This window comes from Aquarana catesbeiana, linkage group LG02 (assembly GCF_042186555.1).
Source record: "Aquarana catesbeiana isolate 2022-GZ linkage group LG02, ASM4218655v1, whole genome shotgun sequence".
Lineage (NCBI taxonomy): Eukaryota > Metazoa > Chordata > Amphibia > Anura > Ranidae > Aquarana > Aquarana catesbeiana.
Window position 1 is genome coordinate 167,134,400 of NC_133325.1, and position 13,485 is coordinate 167,147,884.

General features: G+C 38.8%; 1 protein-coding gene across 7 annotated transcripts in view; it reads right to left on the reverse strand.

Annotated features, from left to right (window-relative positions):
- Positions 1 to 1,070: 1,070 nt before the first annotated feature.
- Positions 1,071 to 13,485, reverse strand: part of ARHGEF25 (Rho guanine nucleotide exchange factor 25) — a 500,546-nt gene continuing 488,131 nt past the window's right edge. For all 7 annotated transcript variants that reach the window (XM_073613762.1, XM_073613763.1, XM_073613764.1 and 4 more), the window contains 2 exons: positions 12,198 to 12,347; positions 1,071 to 9,465 (listed from right to left, as the gene is read on the reverse strand). In XM_073613762.1, the coding sequence (XP_073469863.1) occupies positions 9,361 to 9,465; positions 12,198 to 12,347 (255 nt within the window). In that variant the 3' untranslated portion in view covers positions 1,071 to 9,360. The remainder of the gene's footprint in view (positions 9,466 to 12,197; positions 12,348 to 13,485) is intronic.

Sequence of the window (13,485 nt, forward strand, 5' to 3'; positions counted from 1 at the left end):
TGTTGGGTATCACTTTACTCGGTGTAACATTATCTTTCACAGTATAAAAAAAATTGGGCTAACTTCACTATTGTCTTATTTTTTTTATTCAAAAAAGTGCGCTTGTAAGACGTAAGTGCGCAAATACGGTGTGACAGAAAGTATTGCAATGACCACCATTTTATTCTCTAGGGTGTTAGAAAAAAAATGTATAATGTTTGGGGGTTCTAAGTAATTTTCTAGCAAAAAAAAACAGTTTTTAAGTTGTAAACAACAAATCTCAAAAAGATGCTTGGTTCTTAAGTAGTTTAAAAAAGAAAAAAAAATGTAAAATATAGTTTTTTCTTCGTACTGTTACCAGTTAGTGTACCTGATCACCACCACACCAGTTATATGATGACACTGTAAAGCACTGTTAACAGTATGTAAATAAAAAATTGTGAACATTTTTTTTTTTATTTCTTAATTTTCCATTTTTTTGACAAAAAAATACAACTTTAAAAAGCCCGCCATGCCTCTTATTAAATACCTTTGGACTATCTCCTTTCCAAAAAGGGGTCATTTGAGGGGTATTTGTACTGTCCTGCCTGGCATTGAAATGAGATAGGCTGTCAGTACATCAGAATTAATCAATTTTCAGATATATATACCATAGTTTGTGGACTCTATAACTTTCCTACAGACTAAATAATATACCGTACAATGATTTGGGGTATTTTCACCAAAGAAATGTAGAAGAATACATTTTGGCCTAAAGGTATGAAAAACAATTATTTGCAAAATTTTATAACAGAAACAAAGGAAAAAAAAGTTTCAGTCTTTTTTTGTTTATTTAGCAAAAATAAAAAAAAAAACAGTGGTGATTAAATACCACCAAAAGGAAGCTCTAGTTGTGTGAACAAAATTATAAAAATGTTGTTTGTGCACAGTGTTGCATGACCACACAATTGTCATTCAAAGTGCAAAAGCACTGAGAGATAAAAATTGGCCTAGGCGGGAAGGGGGTAAAAGTGCCCAGTATTGAAGTGGTTAAGTAGATATGGCACACATAAGGAAAAAAGGGGCAACAAACAATAAATTCAAAGTCCACCTTTGATATACCAAAAGCTTTATTAGTAAACAAAACATCTCATATTCTACCCCTCAACCCCTGCTGTCCTCCCCACACGCAGCTTCCATTTTATATTGTACAACATAGTGCTGAGATCAGCCAGTATTTCATAAAACATGCATATACAAGAGTATTATACAATGACCTGTCTCCAGAAGAATAGAGCAGAGACAAGTAGTAGAAGGAAACAACAAAGTCTGCCTTGGCACCCTACGTGTGCCACTCTGTCAGCATCCCAGGAGAAACCAACTTTTCTTCTAAAACCATGTGCATTAAATAGATGAACATCCTGTGGCACCCAAATATTTGAAATTACTAGAGAGGTGGCTGTGTCTGGACACCAAAAATCATTTATTTTGCATTAAAATATAGATGTAAATAGCTCAAAATATATCTTCTGGCATAAATTCATGTTAAAGTCCACTACTGGCCAGCAAGTGGAACAAGAAAAATGTAATAAGTACACTATTTCTTATTGTGGCAGACAGCATGGGGACTTGCAGGCAGGGAACACAGAACTTAACACTATGGTGGGTAAGGTCCTAGAAATTGGTTTCACCAAACGATCAAGGCTATGGGGTTTAGAAACCCATAGTTCCATAACTCCTGCCATTAATATTCTAATGCCTTAAGGCTCTGGACCAGGCTACCATTGAATGTTTAGGCCTACATATTTTGGCTACTCCTTAAGTCAGCCTTATTAAAGGTAGTAGAAATCCTCTGGCAGCCAGCTGAAGCTGGAAGAAAGTGAAGTCCATTAAGTCTATGAAGTTGCTCGGATCAAGACAAACCAAACTAAGTAATTGGCTAAATTGGACATAAATGACACTCTTCCACTACCAGCAATTTAAAAGTAACTTTTAAAGGACATTTACTGCTGAATTTATGTACATAACCTACGTATTATATTGCCTTGAAGGACCAATCCCAATGTGTCAAAGTAAAAAAAGAAAATGTATTATAAAAGGTTTTTTTTTTTTTTTATACTTACTACTGAAAAGGCAAGATAATAAAATATTTAATATGAGCTGCATGTAAAACCCCCAATACAAGCATAGGGAGGAATGATTTTGATTGGTACTTTCATCAGCTATTGGGTAATAAGCTTGCTGTCAGTAGCTCAAAGAACCGTTGTAAAACAAATCTGGAGTCTGGACCAAAATTAGTTGCAACAAATTTCCAATATATGAGTCAATCCTTGTAAATTAAAGAGGAGCTACAGTCGCCTACACAAAATTGTAATAAAATCACTGTTGTGATTGTTATCACTCGCAGCACCTCGTTAGGATGTTTTTACCTGCCAAATCTGTGATTTCATGTCTTCCTGGAATCCAGGCAAGGTCATTGAAGATGTGGGCATCTGAAGCCCACTCCTATGTATTTTCGGGATTCTGTGTAGCTGGCTACACAGTATGCACCTCCCGATCTTGCGCCAGCACAGTAATAACACTGCATGGCGCACATAGAAGCTTAGGCTGCCAGAAGACTCCTAGGATATACCGGAAGTCAGTGGGACAGCCTAATTACGTCACTTGTCTAGACGGGTGGAAAAGAAAGTCCCGGGAAAAATAATTAAAAAAAGTTACTATCACAGAACTTTAAAAAGTTTTATTATCTAATTACATAAGCACTGTTGGTGGGCATTAGAATAAGAATAACTTTGGAAAATGAATGAAACTCTGCTTTAAGGATCGTTGACAACCCTTCATTATTGCATTGCTTTAACTGCAATATTGCATCTCTGAATGAAATTGTCCTTCAGATCAAGGGTAGGCCATTTGTGGTCATCATTGTGGAACTGAAGATTGTGAAATTGCATTAATGGCCAATCCTTACACAACTACTTACAAAAGAAGAAAGTGAACTGTGGCTATTGGCTGATGTGGAACTACAGATCACAGAATACTATACTAATCACTGCTATCAATGCAACCTTTCATTCCAGCACAACTGTACAGCCACATGCAGTGTAAGTCTGCATAGAACAGAGACAGCCGAATTCTGCATGCATATGACCCACATAAATTTAGACTCTCCCATACCATTTTGTATTGGTGCTCTGCCATTCACAGTATTCAGTGGGGGAAAAAACACCCATCTTGTATCTATAAAGAATTCAATATATACACAGTCCCTGCTTTCCTCTCACATAGAAAACAAACTCAGAGAAAAGCATTTTCATCACTTATTAAACAGCTGACATGAGGCACTTAACCAACCCCATGCAATACAAATTCCATTACCATGTCATGCAAAGTTCTAAAGATAGACACAGTCTAGGGACAATAGGAAAAAAACATTCTAAACTGTGGATGGTAAAACTATATGCATCAAAATTTATTCTCTCAACGAATAAATTTCATATGCTGTTTTTTTTTTGTATTATTATTTTGCATGTTATGTGTAGATACCTAATGTCTACCTCTACACATACTGAAAAAAAGTGATTTTATTTAGCTTAGTTTCCTGATAAATGCAGATACTTTGTAAGAAGATTTAGTAGCTAATGACATGTTTTAGCTCTCAAAATGTCTTTTAGTTAGCATAAAGGGTCAATAAATAAATTGACCAATAAACATATTTTTGATGCAGTTTAGTACATTTACAAGTAGATATCTGATTGATCGCCATAGGCAATACATAGCTCTTCATTCAGACATTAAGGTGCTTATGTTATTGTAATGCTTTTGGTAGCAAACTTTTGGTAGCTAGGTCTGGGGCTTTCTCATCACAGTGCAACCTGAAGGTCAGAGAGTGGAGGCTATCATGGGAGGACTGAATCTACATTGCCCACAGGTAAGCCCCATTGTGATATGGTCCATTTAAACAGCCAGTTGAGCAAAAAGTGGAATTTTGAATATAGGCCAAGATGAGTTATTCTCTGTTTGAATATATTTCCTGGGGACTCTGCCATTGTTCCAAGGTCTGTTCCTGCCCACCTTGGTGTCTTTGGTGATGGCCACAGTTGGGGAAAGGGAAATTGTTTTGGTTAGCCTAGAGTGAGTAATTGAGCACTGCTGAAGAAAGCAAGGTAGGCAAGATTTGACTTATCTTCCTTTTCAGCAAAGGTCATCTGATCAAATACCTAATCCTCCTGACATTTGGCTAGCACTAGATGGAGCATGGAGCAACATATACTTCATGAAATGTAAGAATGTCAGCTCCTCTTTTACTATTAACTTACTGTATGTGCCCCCGCAAGACTGGCTTAATATTAACATTTTAGTATAGGTGTACATTATTGAAATTGAATCACTGTGCTATTCTCTGGGGGGTGTAGTGTAGAATCACTTACTCTTTCTCACTTCTGGCCTGGCCTGACCTGCTCTAACTACAGCAAGCCTTATATAGCAGCCTGTGAGATGGGCACTCCCTGTTCAAGCCACATTAGACTCTGCCTTTTAACTACAAAAATGAAAGGAAAACCAAACTGGCAACATTGGTTCTCTCAACAAATGACTTATCACTAAAAATCTCAGATTTGGAACCTTTAAAGGAAACCAGTCAATACCAAGCCTATCTTGAAAATATTATAATCAGAGACTACCTTGAGAAAAACTGCATGACAAGACTTCCAGTAGACACAGAGATATGAGCAGCTGAAAATATATGCATACTGTATATACTGTATGCATATCTCAACTTTTTCAGTTCTTTGTTGTGATGGGTAGCCTTGTTATCCAATCCAAGGGATCAAGAGTTAGGATTAAGCAGGGCCATGTGTGACCTTTTCAGATTTAGCTGCCATTTGAGAAGTCATTTAATTGAGTTGGCTGCACTGATTATTTAGTAGCCTATGCATAGACAACTTTCTCTTTATGCTGAGCTATTTCCCACTTTTCTGATAGGTTAACCTTATGCACCACCCTGATATATCATCCCTACCCAAAGCTTCAGAAAATTACATCTGGTAATAGAACATCCTGTCCTTGACCCCTAATGTATAGAATGGAAAGATTTTCTGTGCATTTTATAAAGATCTGTGCAACTTTTTTGTGTCATCTCATAAAACATAGTGTGATTGTTATCTACATTCAAATTGCATATTTCATGCTATTTGGTATAATGCTATTAGAAGTATGGCTTATGGGGTTAGAATGAATATACGCTTGGAAAAATATTTCAATCAGGATAGGCCCTAAGATATTGCACTTATTAAATACCTAGACTATGGCTTTTATATCAAAAGAAGAAATAGTAGCAGTATTGCCTGCTAAAGTTGAAGTAATTGTGGAAGAAGTGTGTCTGGCATACATGTTATCAGTAAAGCAATTTAATTACAAGGTTCCTTTGTTATAGGTGCATAAAGGGTCTACTAACCCAATGCTATTGTGAACAGCATTACGACAATTCTCCCATTGTTACACATACCATCTTTGTAGATTATCAGATGTGAGTGGATGAACTAGCACATTATCAGGTTCACCATGAACAGTACTGCAATACAGATGTAACACTGTGGGTCTTGGTACTGGAAAATGGAGAGGTGCAGTGAAAGTTGGTGACCTTTAAATATCTTCAATGCTGGTTATATTTTAATGACACTTGTCAGTCTACTATAAATGCATCCAGCCAACAGTTATCAGCTACAGAAGATAAATATATGACTTTCTTTACTGAATAATCACGGAAAAGGTATGGGTCTAGTTTAAATAAAGGGCACAGAAAACTAAAAGCATCATCCAGGTTTTAGGATCCATATGCAACAACCCTTTTCACAAACCCTTAGTAGTAGCCCTCACCAGCTGGGGGATCTAATATAACAGATCCCACCTCAGGGTCCTCCATACAATACTTGGGTACTTCTAGAGACCTGATTACATAAGGACTAATCAAAATTCTCATAATGTAAAAAATAGTGTCCAGGCCAACAATCACCTACTGTAGGTCGCTGTTGTAACTATGGCAGTTCTGCTATTTTAGGCCAGAGTTGAATGGCAATGAGAGCACTAGACTGAGAAGACATTATGAGGAAAATACGGATGATAATCCAGCACATCTAAGCACTTTTTATTCTCTGAGAAATATTGAACTAAAACCTATGAAATAACTGTTGATATGTCCATGAAGATCAATAATTATCTGTGTGGATGCTGAGCACTTACTGTACTGTTATCTAATGGGAAGCAAATAGGAAGACCCTTTCTTCCTCATACCGTTGCCTCTAATTTGTCAAAATAAGAATGGTCTGTGGGCATTTGGCCCATTTTCACAGCCCCCCTGTAATCTTTGGATTATTGTTACCTGTGTCTTTGGCAACTTCATTCATTCTTTGTCATTTCTAACAGATGGGAGCCTTGATCAATAGCAATCCCAACTGTGATACCTTTGGGATAGTAACAAAATCATTTATAGTTTGTTTTTTTTGTTTTTTTTTTATACAACACTTTTCCAACAATTAGAAATAGCTGTAAGTATTAATATTGGAACTATTATAATCCTGGGTGATCATATATACAATGCCTGGTCATAATATAGACTGATATAACCATATACATGATTTATACATACATATAGAAAACATCACCAACATTACATAAGCATTGAATTGTAAACATATCACTTAGGATTGTATCTGATGCAACACATTTGTAGTGTATACCAGTGAACCCACTGTAATACAGGGGATGTAAGAACAGCAAGTAAAGCATGCTGAAAACCTGAAGCCATTAATACACCTGTGTAGAGCCTTGCAAGTATTTTATATATTCCCAAGAGAGGAGGAACCCAATTTTAAATAAAACCTACATTGAAAGACACAAACCATTGATGGAGCTCAGTGATGTGTGCATATACACATATTGCACAAGAATCATAGGTGTGTTGTAGTGGCAGGTCATGATACATTGAAAAAAGTAAAATTCAGTGCAATAAACCTTACAAGGACTGCACTTGTAGACTGTTCTTTTGGTTGCTATGATATAAGAGCCTTTTACCGTGTACACACGGACAGACTTTTCGGCATCAAAGGTCTGACGATCTTTCCGATGGACTGTTGACTGACTTTCGATGGACTTTCGAACGAACGAACTTCCCTACACACGATCACACCAAAATCCGATGGATTTGTACGTGATGACGTATGACCTGACTAAAATGAGGAAGTTCATAGCCAGTAGCCAATAGCTGCCCTAGCGTTGGTTTTCGTCCGTCGAACTAGCATACAGACGAATGGATTTTTCGACCGGACTCCAATCCGTCGGAAAGATTTGAAACATGTTTTAAATCTAAAGTCCGTCTGATTTTCGACTGAAAAAGTCCGCTGCAGGTCCGATGAAGGCCACACATGGTCAGATTGCCCGACGGATTCGTTCCGTCGGACCAGTCTGGTCGAAAAGTCTGTCCGTGTGTACACGGCATTAGACATTCTGTGTAAGAATGAGGCGATAATAAGATGGAGAGTTGTGTAAAGAAGGGCTGCTAATAGATACAATCAGATAACTGATGATACCAAGCTGTTTTATTTTACACGGCAGCTAGAATCTAATCACTACAAAATGACAATTTAATAGGTAGTCATTTTCTGCCTATTAAAACACAGCATCTGCCCAAAAGTATAACTACAGTTGTAGTGATCTAAAGTACTATGGGTCCAGTGGCAGCTGGTGCTGGAGGATTTTTGGGGTGGCACGGGCGGCCCCCTCCAGGTCCGCACTCTCCCTATGAACAAGCTCTCCTGTACTGTCTTTAAAGCAGGCTGCTCCTGCAGTCTCTCCTCCCTCGCTCTCCGGGCTGCTGTCATCTGTAATCCGCCTTTCGTGTACACAGTACTGCCATTAGTCTACCTGTCCCCGGTGCTGAGTTACATGTTGCACACTCTCCTCATACCCGGCACTGGTCAATGCCCTCCCGTGCTCCCTCTATGTCTCGCTGACAGTGGCAGGAACACGAGCGGTTAAGACAGGGGTCCGGCCAGAGGCACTTCTCTCCCCCTGACACCACTCCCCACTGCCTAGGCTGACCTGTCAATTATGAAGAGGGTGGTGTCTCTCTGAATGGCCGATGCCAATTCGCTGGCATTGCAAGGTGGGAGGGCTTGGGGCACAGAGCACTGTGCCTTGAGGATAACGTAAAACTGGCCAATTAGGGCCTCGGCATGTGGTCACATGCCTGTGAGGTGGTGACAGACCTGGCAGAAACCTATTGGTCACAGAATGCGAGCTGGGGGGCGGGTTGTGGACTGGCTGCCACTGTATGGGTCCCAAAAAGACTGGGCACTCAGCATCTGTGAAATGTATGATAAAAAATATATGCATATGCAGCTGGAAAACTTTTGCCATGAGCTTTGAAAGCAGTTTTTACTACCAATACTTTTTTAGATGACACAGGCTTCTGTAGTGGGATTATGATATGCAGTATGTCACAAAGTAAAATACTATTCCAAATGGAAAATGTGATAAAACACATACTTGGTCCATGTAAGTAATCTCACTTAAAGCTGAACAGATACATTTTACTACCCTGAAACTACTATGAACTTTGTGAGTGGCTGATATCATGTTGTTCAAAAAAATAATTAGAGATATCATGCTTTCCTAACAGATTCTCTATGTGATGTAGATTTAGTGAACACAAAAGGTCAAAAGGCCAAAAGGAATTTCGCTATTGAGGCGCAATCATCCATCACTACATCATAGCGCCTTCAATGCAGAAAAGACAAGGCCCACACATAATTCAATTCACAAAAAGACTCCCCAGTTCGATCCATTTAATGAGCTCTTGCATACATACAGTATGTCACCCAGACTGCTTATACAGAGCCCTAAGCATGTGACAGTAAAATCCTTTCCATTCCACTGAGCTTCATGATTGTCAAGTAAAGAGTTGGAAAGTGAAGATGGTTCTCTGCAGAATCTGTGGATGGGTGAAATGGTTACATGTTTATCTAAGGATGGCAAAATACAATTCTTCATTTTCATCCATGATCAAAGCATGTCAAGTTTCACTTCTACTTGTTTCCTTCAGTCTCTCTCAAGTCAGGTTTAAATCAAGTCTTAGTTGTTTGAGAACATAGTGGACAAAAAGTGAACACCATAAAGTCTCCCAGCAGTTCTGGAGTTCAAAGTCCTCATATAAACATTGCTCCTCATAGAGCCGGCATCACACTGCAGACTGTGTTGGGTGTGGATAAAAAGGCATAAAGGTAAAATCCCTTCTCTTGTGGTTTATCCAAGCACAGAAGCCTTCTATCCACCGTTCTCAGACAACAGCTGCAACCTGGAAACGCCAAGATGATTTAAATAATTCAACCCTGTACACTTGGCCAAAGTTCAAAGTTCATCCTCATCCAGCTTGGCCAGCCGGGGGACAGGTACACCCATTTCATCAGTGGTAGAGGAGTAGCCAGGGAGTTCTCGGCCCAATGTGCTCAGTTTCTGGAGGACAGAGACAAAGAATAAGGCTTACTTTATAAACAAAATATTAATCAAATAGAGCTCATTCACATAGGCACACATGGGCTACTTATTTTTCTTACAGTTGAACAATTAAATAGGTATGCATCAGCTGTGCACAACCGAGTGAGGACCCCTGCACACAGCTCAGTTGTGGAAAAAAATTTAGGCAAACAGCTCTGGCCATTGCATGGGCCTAGGCGTCCATGTGAACGAGTCCATAAAATAAGAACATACATGGACACAATGAAAATAGAGGCAGATATGCTAACCACTGACTTTGCAGGTAAAGTGTTGAATATTTTATATGATAAGAAATTTTTACTCCACTTTACACCAAAAAGGTACCATATATTTTCAATATATAGGTTATAAATAATAAATATAATATAATATAAGCAATCCTTATGTTTTTTTAGATTGTAAGCTCTCTGATTCCTCCTGAATTGAATTGTATTGTAACTACTAACATTGTGAAGCACTGCGCAAACTGTTGGCATTATATAAATCCTGTATAATAATAATAATAATGTCTCAAAGTGTTTATGCTTATGGTTGGGAGGGGGGGGGGGGGGTTGGTCTGATTTTCCTTTAATCGGATAAACAATTATCTACAAATGGAAAATGCTCACATGGGTTTCCTCTTCATGAAGAGATGTGAAAAGTCACCACTTATTTATACCTACTGTATACTGGATACTGTGTATAATTCATACTTTGTGTATAGTGTGTGTTGTTAAAATAAAAAAATAAATAAAAGGATGGACTACCTTAGCTTGTTCAGATCCATCTATAAACAGCATCCTGCTGCTCTTTTCAAAGAGTATTTTTAGTAAAACTGGAAATCTCCCAGTTATTTATGACCCTCAATGTGGTGAAACAAAGCTTACCATACTTTCACAACTGCACCTACAGGTTTCATCTGCAGCACCACCAGCTGGTAAAATCTGAAACTGCATGTACCAGTGTTTTCTATGATGTACTACCTTTCAGTTTTGGGTAGCCAGCAACCATTATCCATGGCATGGCAGCACAAAAGCACTGTACACAATGGCAGCAAAGAGTACAGTTTACAGGGAATCTGGACATCCGAGGTCCCTACTTGTAAACATGGTTTATGTTATTTCTTTGAAAAATAACTATTCATTGTTATACTGTGCTCGATAGATATCAGCTTTTTTTTTTTTTAAATTGTTTATTTATATAGTGAAAAAGGTCCACATGGACCACAATTGAACAATGCAACACAGAAAGTATCAACCGGTATTCATCTTATAACATGACTACAAATAATCATATTAACATGAAAGAAATAAAAGATATTAGGTGTTAGAAGGAAAGAGGGAGGGAATAAGATGAGGGGGGGGTGGGAGGAGAGTAGGGAGGGGGGGATCCCCACTAGTATGGAATGATATGAGTTTCCGTCTAGCTTGTGTTCAAATTTCCAGTAGACGACTGTCTAGGACTACCGGGGTTCTGTACCAACGGGATAGGATTTTGCAATTGGTTTCTTGAGTTTTAGCGCAGATGGAGGATTTATGTGTGAATCTAAGTATGTGGTTCCTTGTGGCAGTGTCAAACTAGCGGTCCAGGTCTCTTTCCCACTTAAGAAGTCCCGGAGGAACAAAATCTGCAGGGGGTGTGATTAGGAGTTTGTATGACAATGAGAGAGTATGTGGGAGTACCCTCGTGTCAGTACAGAGTTCTTGTAGTGTCGTAAGTGGTTGGTCGTTGTCGACTGGGGGCTCCATAGTATTGTGAATGTGGGTCAATTGAAGTGATCTTAGGAAGTCCAAGCGGAATGGCCCTGTGGGGTCAGAGAGCACCGTGATCGACTTCCATTGTCCTCCGGAGCTGAAATGCGACGCCTGGTGTAGGCCAGGTATAGGCCCGCTCCACCCAAACCTCGAAAGACCCCATCTTAACTTAACTTAAGCCAGGGGCAAACTGAGGGTTACCCAGTATAGGGTGTAGCAGGGAGTTTTGGGTAGAGAGAGATGCCTGAGATATAAGGAGAGCGCTTATTTTGGCAGTGTTGTCGGATATCAGCTTTTTGACCTGATCCAGTATTCATTGTAGAAGCGTCTCAAGATCTAGATCAAGATCATCATTACAACACAAAACACTTTGGAGTTCTTGTTTAAAAAACAGGGTGTAACCCAAAGCAATCAATCCACTTCATTCAGAAATGACTTATGATGTAGTCTGCACTAGCATTAATCCCAGTATTTTTTTTTAAGCTTCTTCTGTAACATAATTTAAGTAAAATAAAAATAACATTGAAGCGCATGACCAGTTAACACTTTTTTAACCAGTTCAGCTCTCATACCTGTATACCACTTATGGACTAGAGCAATTTTTATGTTTCAGCTATGCACCACTATTTGGCGATAACCTAGTCATTACCCAACATAAAAAGTAATACATATATTGTTATTTTCTATGCAGTCTATAGAAAAAGGTTGAAACAAAAAAATGTTCTTGTTTGACCAGTGGCAGTTTTAAAAATGTTTTCAAAAAGTTAAACACTGCATCATATACAGTATGTATTTTTTTTTTAATTTTGCCTATACTAAACTTAAAGGCAAAGTTTTCTAGATTACTATTGGACTGACTAGTATGACATGACAAGACACAGCTTGTAGATCCTCAATACAATCCTCAAGTTACCTATCCTGTACTCCTTTCATTTTCTAACAGCAATTTATTCTTACACGACTGGTAGGGTCACTTTGTGGAGTTCCATTGGACACAGTAGAGGTGGAGGACTCTGGATAATGATTTAAATTAAGGTTGATGTGTGCTGGGGTCAGAGTTGCTGGGGGGAGGACATCTGAGTGTGAGCTCTTTCGAGGGGGGTGAACCTGTAAAATTATAAACATAAAAACAAAATTAGAAGCACTAAACTAGCAACATTGATGGTAAATTATCAGAATTTCTTGTGTTTTTGTGATCATGCCACAGGCAAATAGTGTTTATGTAGAGTTTATCAGTCTGCTATTGTTTTAAGAGTAGCAAAATATGTGGTTGCCATTAGAACCCAATATTTGATAAACTGAGAATCCCAAAAAAGGGATTCTAGGACCCCCAAATTTAGATCTGAAACCACAATCACCACATATTTTGCCCTTGGTAAAGAGCTAAGCTAATCCACCTGATGAAATGGCTGATGGAAAATGATACTCTGTACAAAAGTATATGTTATTTTTTTTAGTTTAAGTTACACAATGAAAGACTGTATCTGACTGGTGCTATACACTCAATTTTTCTATAAATTATGTGCATAAGGGCAGCAACTGCTGTGGGGACTAATACATCAAAAGTTTTAGCATAATTTGAAAAAGTAAAATTTAAACCATTATTGCACAATAATCTTTTAAGAAACAATATTTTTCTGATTTTAAATCTACCACTAATGTTAAATATAAACATAAACTGTATGTCCAGTCATTACTTAGATTAGCCTCGCAATCTTCTCCTCTACATGTCTCGGTATTATACTTCTCTTTTACCCTGTTCCTACAATGAGACCACCATTTTTACTTTAACCCTAACATTAAAGTGGTTGTAAAGGCAGAAGGTTTTTTTATCTTAATGCATTCTATGCATTAGGTTAAAAAACCTTCTGTGTCCAGCAGTCGCCCCAGCCCCCCTAATACTTACCTGAGCCCCATCTCGAACGAGCAATGTTGCACGAGAGACTCGGCTGTCTGGCCTTTCCCACCTCATTGGCTAAGACAGCAGTGAAGCGCCATTGGCTTTGGCTGCTGTCAATCAAAGTTAGTGAGCCAATGAGGAGAGAGAGAGGGGCGGGGCCAGGCTGCGGCTCCATGTCTGAATGGACACACAGAGCTGCGGGTCGGCTCGGGTTCCCTTCATAGTAAGCTGCTTGTTGTGGGGGCACTCAACAGGGAGGGGCCAGGAGAGCCGAAGAGGGACCGAAGAAGAGGAGGATCTGGGATGTTTTGTGCAAAACCACTACACAGGGCACGTAAGTATAAC